At 46.1% G+C, this 9,519-nt stretch overlaps 1 protein-coding gene across 1 annotated transcript; it reads right to left on the bottom strand.

Moving 5' to 3' along the window:
* Nucleotides 1-2,674: 2,674 nt before the first annotated feature.
* Nucleotides 2,675-8,316, bottom strand: LOC311140365 (RNA-binding protein MEX3A-like; the record flags this gene model as incomplete). Its single annotated transcript, XM_084175393.1, has 2 exons — nucleotides 7,589-8,316; nucleotides 2,675-3,804 (listed from the first exon to the last, which is right to left on the bottom strand). Exons 1-2 carry the CDS (start codon nucleotides 8,010-8,012, stop codon nucleotides 2,675-2,677), a joined length of 1,554 nt encoding a protein of 517 aa, XP_084031519.1. The 5' UTR covers nucleotides 8,013-8,316.
* Nucleotides 8,317-9,519: the final 1,203 nt, after the last annotated feature.

Genomic DNA, 9,519 nt, shown 5'->3' with positions numbered 1-9,519 from the left:
TCTGATGCAGTGTTAGTGGGAGACCAGCTGAATCACCAGCATGTCCTTGTTCACCTGCCACCACCAGCAAACATGAGGCAGCAGCCCTCTAACTACCCCTTCACTGAAGACACACAAATGACCCCTCTCACAAAGACTAGATCTGCAGGTTCTCTTTTCTTTGGGAGCAGCCTTCTCTCTCTCCACCCCAAAAAGCCCCCCTCTTATCCTCCAACGGCTCTAATCCCCCTCCCGCCCTCTGAAATCCCCAGGCTGGGGCTAAGGCAGAGGCAAAGGCAAAGGGTGAGTAATTTGATTCAGCATGAGTGGTGGCTAAATGGGGCGTTTCCTCCGCTTTCCTGTCAATTACAATCGTCTGATTTCATTCTGAAGGCCCAGTGCTAGCCTGCCATTGGCTAAACGTGTGTGTCTGTGGTGAGTGGGCAGCTGCAGGATGTCCCATACAGAAGGGAGATATGGGGGGGGGGGGGGGGGGGGCTCTCTATGGAAACTTCGATCTGCACTCGCTCTCTGTCACAAAGGCCTTCATCCAAATTGGGGTGGGGGGTAATGAACTCCAAGCGATCAGACTCCTCGTACTCTTAAATTATATATGGCTGCATGTTTTCATACCCTTATCTTATTGAGAACACATGGAGACATCTAGTTCAGTGGGGCATTTCAAGAATTGGATCTGTGTCATAATTTTACACTAGGTAATTACTGTATCTACTGACACTGTAGATATATTTTCTTTCTCCAAAGTCCCCTCACTCTCATTTCAGAGCTGCCAGCCTGTTCAGTTGGTCTCTTTCTTTCATATGCTGCTTTTTTTTCTGAGTGTTGGGACAAAGGAGGCCCCTCTCCCCAGTAGGGATAGCTCAGAGCAGCAGAGAAGGAAAGAGGGAGGGAGGGATGGAAGGAGGGGTCCCATTTGCCCAGCTGCACCCAGACTGGACCTTCTGTGCCTGTGACAGAGAGGTGGGGCGGTCAGCGGCCCACGCCGGGACTCTGTCTCACCCCCCATACAGCACCAGGGTCCCCACACGGTCCGCACCTGGACCGGCCCATTTGCCTAATTATCAATGAGTCTCTCCGGGCCGTGTCCGAGCACTCCGGGCCCACGCCACCGCTGGGCCCAGACAATACACCCCACTCAGGGAGGCAATGCATTGTGGGTCGGCTGCAGTTATTACTACCTTCAACAGCCAACGATCGAACAGTAAGCAGGGGGGGCACTCCCAAAGAAAATAGAAAAAGAGGGGGCTAAAAAAGACCTCCAAGTTGAGGTCACATCCACAGTGCGCTATTAAACACCTGCTCCTGCACAGCTCTGATAATTATAGGCCTCTGAGCTAAAATACAAAGCTGCTGGACGGGGTTGGTGAGGGAGCTCTGTGGATGGTAGTACTGTATTCTAGGAGCTTTTCGCCCATTTAGGTACACTATTACCAATTCAGAGAACAGCTCAATGTTTTCCTCAGCTTCTGTCCACTCTAATGGCTGACGCTCTAACTGCGCAAACCTCAGAGAGATGCCTGTCAAAAGTGGCTCTCGTTTTTGTCCTACATCGTTCAGATAACAGCTAAATTACCACATAAGCCAATGAAGTGGGGATAGGTTGGCTTTGAAACTAGTCCGTCGGGGAGACGGATCTCCCAAATTAGCCAACTGGACGAATTCCAAGGCTTTTGGCCTCACAAATTAAATCAGTGCTTAACACCGGTGAAAGCAACATGCTTTTCAAGTGCCACGAGGAACAGGCATCGCTGAAACTTTTCACCAAACTGCAGTGATATTCAAGGTGTAACAGATATTGAAGTGAACATTTTAGCAATACAATGTGTAGCATTCATTCACCTCTTTGTGAAAAAGGAAATCTGTAAAACATATCTGCATAAAGAAAGGCGTATCCTGTCCTATATTGTTACCATTCTAACAGGTGTTTAGGAAGGACTACCAGGTATAACAACAAGCTTGTAAGGGATACAAATGTCAGAAAGGGGACAATGATGGAATAGTCCATCCTTTGATTGGAACAAATTTAGACTTTCAATGACAATATCAGAGTTTGTTCCATTATTTCGAGCCACATTGGGGGATTTACCTTTTCATCAGCTACGTAATTTTTCTGGATGATTTACAATCATTCATCTGACTATCCAAAACTAAGACGATTGTAAGGTGCAATGAAAGATTCAATCTTTTTCCTTCTGTTCGATTTTGACTCCCCATATCATTCAGGTACAGATAAGATACCAGGGAGTTAAACTGAACCTTAATGATCACCTCCTTCCTTCCTTCCTCCATATAAAACCACTTCATGGTAAAATAAATCTGAATCGTTAAATGTTCACGTTCCTATCTACTCCGCCCATACTGTGATTCATGAATGAAAAACAGCAGCAGTAAAAAAAAAATGAAAAAATGCTAGGTACTATACTTTTCTTATAAACAAAACTTTTATAAAATATATATGTATATATATAAAAGAAAAAATTCAAAATATTTCTTATACTTTTTAGTAAAGCAAGCAGTGCCTTCTAAAATATCTGCTTGTGTGTTTGAAAATTTTCTGAGAAAAGAAAAGTACGTATAATAATAATAATAATCATAATAATAATAATAGTAATAGTAAATAATTGTCGAACAAACACTGTGATAAAACGAATGATAAAAACTGACGTGGTGTTTTTTAGGAGAATATTCGGATAGCCTGAGAGACCAGGGTGTGGCACACCGGGCACTCTGGATGGTTGAGCTCACAGATGCGGATGGCACACTCCATGCAGAAGAGGTTGTGGCCGCAGGGCACCAGGGCGGCCGTCACTTTGCTCTCGAAGCAGGTCATGCAGTCCCGGAGGGTGGCCGGTGGCGAGTCCTGCACAGGGAGGCGTCCAGGGAACCCCACGCCCGAGGTTGGCTCGCTGTGGGCACGGCGGGCCTGGGCATGAGGCGAGCCAGATAGAATAGTGATGCTGGTGCCTGAGGAGTTGCCGGTGTTCCCTCCACAGGGCTCAGGAAGGCCTGGAGAGAGTCTAGTCAGGGGCAGGGGCAGACCTCCAAAGCTCTTGGAGCGCTGCTGGGCGTAGAAGGCCACCTGTTTTGGGTAGTCTGGGTCTCCCCAACTCTGGGTGCCCTCTGAGCCAAAGTAGGAGCAGGGCTTCTCTCCAGGGCTGTTGAAGTTGCCCTTGCTGTAGATTAGCCCTCCTCCTTCCCCTCCTCCAACCATGGCGTCTGAGAAGTTCTGGCGGAAGCTGCTGGTCAACGGCTTGCGCTGGCCCCCCTGCAGCCCCCACACCTGCTGCAGGCGGCTCTCCAGACCCCCGGAGCCTACTGGGCTGCCACCATCCGGCCCCAGGCAGTCATTCTCGTTGTTGTGGTCGTGCAGACCTCCCGTTCGGAATGCGATGTGCGCCTCGATCTCCTCACGGGCCCTCTCGGCATTGCTGGGTGATCCAGTGATCTCGAAGACGGGGTCACGGTCTCGGCTAGGGGTGACGATGTAGGTGCAGGTCTGCTGTTGGATGCGTTTGATGGTGGAACCCTTGGGACCCACCACCAGCCCCACCACGCGGTAGGGCACCCTTACCTGGATGGTGGTCTGGCCCGGCAGGGGCGCAGGCGGGGAACCGCTGAAGGACACGCCCAGCTTGTTGCGGGACGCTCGGAGCATGGAGAAGTGCTCGGCGGCAGAGATGATCTCGCGGCGGGCAAGGGCCACATCCTCCTTTCGGCCCGTGATGAGAAACACAGGCTCCTCGCCCCTCACGGGGGTCTTGATGTAGGTGTTGGTCTTGGCCCGCAAGGCTTTGATCTTGCAACCTGCAGAAACAAAAGACAACGTTTAAAAAAGCCAAGGACACATTTAATTCAATTTTCTGATACACTCATCAAATATAAGGAATTTGGAATAGCTAGGATTGTTACTACTACAAAGCAATTTTGTATGTTTCTTCTTCTTCTATGGAAACAAAGACAGAATTGATAGTTGACCTTTGACATACCTTTTTAAAAGATGGCAAATGTAGGTCTAAAATGCTCACAACTACAGAGTGTTTAGAACGTCCATCTATGGTCACTAGTCTTTATCCCCTTTACAACATTTTAAAGTGTTACACTTTTTTTCATTTCTGCCAAGATTAAGTCACATGTTTTCACATGACATCAAGTCTCAATCTGCTGTACAATCTGAAGAGACTGTAGATCTCTAAGTATTTTTAGAACACCCCTTTATTTTATTTCCTATGTACAAACATTGCTAAACAGATTAGTTATTGTACCTGTTTCCAAAGGACATCAGAACTATTCTGTGATATGGCTACAGTTATGGCTGCATTCAACAGTGTTGCCACGAACAACCAGCCTCTCTCCTTGAACTGACAAGTCTGGTACCTCCGGCCCACACATACATCATTTTTGGGTCATTTATTGCAGTGCATTTGCTCTGTTTTTGATCAGTGTGTAAAAGCTGACTATATTAAGTGCTTTTAGCGAGAGCCCAGATGTGAGAGAGTACAGGCTAATGCTATTTCATGTCAAATTACCTTAAACTCTAATACTGAGACGTTGTAATATGACAAACAGGGGAATTAAAAAGGAGTAATTGTTGAGAAGGCTTGTAAGTCGCTCTGGATAAGAGCGTCTGCTAAATGACTAAAATGTAAATGTTAAGAGCACTTGAGGTCAAGAGGGATATGGTAAACACAGCCGTACACTATATATTACACCCAACAGGAAACCACATGCAACACCCCACTACGGTAGCCTGTGGTGACATATAGGCAGGTGTGCAGCTACCGTTCTCATTCTGAAATGCATGTTTATGTTACTCCCCTAAGAATCCCTGAGTGTCTCCCCTTAGCAGGGTCTTTAAGAGGCTTATGTATGTCTGTGGTCTGGTAACAATAAGTAGCAATTTATTCAATGGTCAGGTCTCAGCTCATCTTTCGAAGTAGCACTACAAATCACAGCACACCATTACATCCGTAGCCTAAATACGCTTTACTTTACTTACTTTATTCAATGTCGTTTTACAGGGACAGTGCACATTAATCAACATTACTGTAAAAGTGCCAGTTTTAGCCAGCCTGCTTATTTTCAACTGCAGTCCCTGTGCAGGGACTTTAGCAGTGTGGATCAAATGTCTGCACACCTCTAACCGAGGGAGATGTGCTTTCCTAATGCTACTAAATAGCCCCACCTACTAGGGCACAAACTTCAGAAGCCTAGATGGCACTGACTGAGTGACTCAGTGAGGCTCTGAGGGCTGAAGAGTTCAAACTATAATTATTTTTTATTTATTGAGGATGATGGCGGTGATGATATTATTTGGGGTTTAAGCATGAGGGTGTTAGAAGGAACACTCAAGCTTTATAATATGTATGATAGTTATTGCATATATAATATGTATGATAGTTATAACTTATGTAATAACCACAATGTTATTATATTAAACCATGCGTTAACTTAGGATAGATGTAAGGTTTAGTGATCCTTTGTAGCAGGAAGGTGAATGGATATTTAAGTTGAAACCAATATGCTACATAAAAACGTCAAACTATGAACAGAGGAGGAGACAAAGAAAACTACTCCATTGGAACCTTTACAATTTCCTTCAAGCAAATAACAAAGATAATTATATATCATTCCACAACTTTATGCCAGTACTGTGTCCATTGTTAGTGGTGCCTGCACGGCAAACCCACCCTTGACCTAGAGTCGTAATAATGTAGCCCTAGACGATACAAAAGCATCCTCCGGAATCAATTCAAATTACTTTGACAAAGGAGAAAACAATAATATTCTCCTCTCCAGGACGGGACATTAACTTGCCAGATTCACCAGGCAGTAGTCGACCCTGGGAAGGAGGGCGATGAATGTGAACTAACTAACGAGGCCCTGAATCAAAAGGAGCTCATCGCAAATCCCCCAAATCAGCACTTCTCAGTCAACACAAAGCCCTCTGCTGCACTTGTGCTCACTGGATCCACCCTACGGCTGTCATCAGTTACCCCATTAAAATGCGACGCTTACACTTCAGAGTAACGAACAGGAGACGCACAGGAAGATGAGGGCACTTAACGGCACTACAAAAACCAGATCACCACATCTGTGGAAAAAATGGAGTTGAAGCAAACAGTCTCTGCTGCCTTGGAACCACTTGACATTGTGGGGACCTGTTTATTTGTGTAACCCCAAAAACATGAATTAGGATTCACTGGCTGAATTGGTGTGTGTCCCCCCTCTCCTCTCTCTCTTAGTGACTTGGGAAACCATGTGGTATTGGGGGTGTTCATTGGAGTGAGGTTCAGGTGGAGCCCTTGGTTTGGGTGTCTGGGTGTGTCTCCCTTTCAATGGCCAGTGCCTCTGACCCACCAACCATCCACCCACCCATTCATCCCTGCTTGTCTAACCAACCCCTCTGTATCTTTTGGACTCATCACAACAGAGCCAGTCAACAATAGGTGCAGTCAAACAAAAACAACCATGTAGCACAAAGCAATAAATAAAAATCAACAACCTTGAGAGTTGCTGGTTCTGAGAGTTGGTCAGGTTACAAGCAATCTGGAGAATCAGTATATTACAGTCTGATAAATAGCAATTTTGTGTTGATCACAATAACAATATGGGCAATAGGTTTTAGAAAGGCCACATATTTTATGTTATTCTTTGTTCTTATCTTACATCAGACATAGAAGAACTACACAACATTCAACTTGACACGTTGGTCCAACTTCTCGCTGAGTCACGCTTCGATTCCTTGGATCATCCCGAGTGTCTACTGGTAACACTGCCTAATAAGGTACCCCTCCCCTCACCCCCCTCTCACTTTCACACCTTTGTTTGACAGCTGCTGTCATTCAGGTTCATGTCGACGTCTTCGACAATTATTCAATACACAGATATATCCATCTTAAATCTGGGAATTCACTTTTTAACTCGCTCAAGAAAAGGGAATATAGAGAAACACTCTTGCCATTGTCTAATTGTGTCACTGGGGCAGTCAGCAACAAAAACAATGAACATAATTAGAATTTACGAAACTGAAAACAACTGCTTGAAAACGGCAATCATTACTCAAATACAAGTTCTATTCACAATAAAGACAATAAATAATTTGTAAACATTTCTGGGCGACGAGATTCCTCAGTTACCAGTAGCACGTTGCGTTTTTTTTTTTACATTCTCGCGCGTTCAGACGACAAAGGAAGCAAGTGCTATCCCTGCCTGAAGTGTGCGTCTGTGAGCTGACATTGATGGCTGGATGTAGAATAATGCGCCCATGAGGTAACGGTTACAGTCCTGCTTTGTGTCTCCCCACGTTTGAAATTCACTAGACAGACAATAGAACCGAGCCTAGTTGCAACAACGTTGCAGTTTCTGCCACAGTATGTTAACTTGAAACAGATTTGTTACCATGGCCAAAGAGTGGTAAGGAAACCTGTGTAGAATACAACAAAAAACAACACCACTCCCTTTTCTATATCAATAACACCAGCTAACAGTTATAGAGCATTATAAAAACACCCTACAAACTACAGGTAGACACATTTAGCTCAGAACAGCAACATAACTTTAAATAGGAACATTTGGTTGGAATCTTTACCTTGTCTCCCCACTATTTCGGCCACATGTTCCGAGCTGGGCACGGGGACGCATTCTGTTATGTTGCAGCCTCGTCCTTTAGTCTCACTTGAAGAACCCTCGTACAGGACACATAACTTGCTCTTCCCTTGCAAAAGCCCTGTGTCCCCACCACCTCCGCCAATATTATTGGTATGGTTGTGATGGTTATTGTTATTGTTACTCCGATCCTGTACTCCCGTTCCAGGAGCCCCGCCGCCGTCCTCGCCTTCACCAAGCCCCAGTAGAGACAGCTGGCCCAGCGCGACCCTCAGGGCACGGGAGTCGTCTTCTTCCTCGTCGGGTGGCACTAGGAGACCTTCGCTTCCGAACCCGGAGCCGGCTAGATCCCCGCCGTAACCCCCATTTTTCTCCATGATCCCTGCTAGAACCAGCAGGCTAGGCATGGCTAACAAAAGAGTGTGAGACAAAGACAGGGGAAAGAGACTGGAGAAACAGCACCCGTGCCGCCTCCCCGCCCCCTCCTCTTTCCAATTCTCCCTTTGCGCTAGTCCCTCCCATAGACCGGCCCCTCTCTCTGTCTGCTATAGGCCTACTTGCAATACAGTATTCTCCCAGCTCTAGGCAAACGGGACACAAGGCCGTCTGCACCGAGAGGGGCTAGGCGATCTATCGCTCCACCCCGTCTGGTTCACAGTCCCCTCCTTGCTGAGACAAAACGAGCCGCCCTCCCGTTATACCATTCCGTCTCAGGTTCCCAAGCCTGTGGCATCTCAGAAACCAACCCCCGCGTTTTTCTTCACGTATGAAAAAACAAAAATATTCCCTCCACCTTTCCTTTGTCCATAGCAGCCATGCGTTAGATCCAAGCCACGCTACTCATTCCGCATCCCTGCAATGCAAGACCGCAACGGTCTTTGTACTGTAGGCTATTTACACAAGGATGCATGGACTATAGCCTAATAATTCCCTCTCAATAAAATTTCAAAAGTGGATGCATTTAGGATTGTTTCCCGTTTGAAGTGACTATTTGGGCACCAGAGTGTGCTGTTTTGGTACATTGCCAATGTTGTATTATCTATGGTGGGACGCAGAGCAGTAGCCTACTGAGGGATATATGGACTTTGGATGGAGTTTATTTGTGAAATATGAACAACTTCGTTCACTGTCTTGCGGAGGATTTAGGTTATTCTGTCTATCGAGAATGATGGAGTTAAGTGACATATTTCGGGGGTCCGCCCACCCCACTCTTCGTGGGTTGCAGCAGGTCACCGCGTTGTTGTCTCGGTCGCCGTTGCGCATGGGGGCTGTAACGTGGGAGGAGGGGGTGAGGAGGAGAGGATAAAGGGAGTTGTCAGACAGGCGTTGCAGACCCTGTGCAGCAAGGGAAAAAATGTCCTTACATATTTCCCGTAAGCAGAGCTCTTGCTTGCAGCATTGCTTGCCAGGCGCGAACAAAGAACCGCGTTTGCCTCGCGAAATCTACATACCGAAATGTCCTAGAGAGAAGCCACGACTGGCGGCATGGTTGTATAATAACACAAAGACACATGTGCTTAGTATTAATAATAATAATAATAATAATAATAATAATAGTACAATTGAATAATACAATGTATCTCCAGTGTTTTAAGTTAAAAGGTCTCCAATGTCTCATTTCACAAGTGAACAATAAAAACTCTCAATAGTGAATTGGAGCGGAACAGTAGTATCTCTACTGTAGCCTATAGTGCCTGGCGCGGGCGCAGTGTGGGTGCGCATGGCAGGGCTGTGGCAAACTGTGGGGGGCATTACTGTGCTTGCTCTCTTACCAACGATGAAACGGTTCATTTGATCGGTAATTGACCGTTTCCATTACTTCTGACTGTGCACCTCGCATGAGCAATTATGTTTTCTTGCTGTTTCTGGTGTCCCTCGAACTAACTGTGGAAATCTTGACGTTGGTCACCAAAG

This window comes from Coregonus lavaretus (genome assembly GCF_964263955.1).
Source record: "Coregonus lavaretus genome assembly, chromosome: 13".
In the NCBI taxonomy this organism is placed as follows: domain Eukaryota; kingdom Metazoa; phylum Chordata; class Actinopteri; order Salmoniformes; family Salmonidae; genus Coregonus; species Coregonus lavaretus.
The sequence above is the reverse complement of the archived record's forward strand: the minus strand, read 5'-3'. Positions and strand labels throughout refer to the sequence as shown.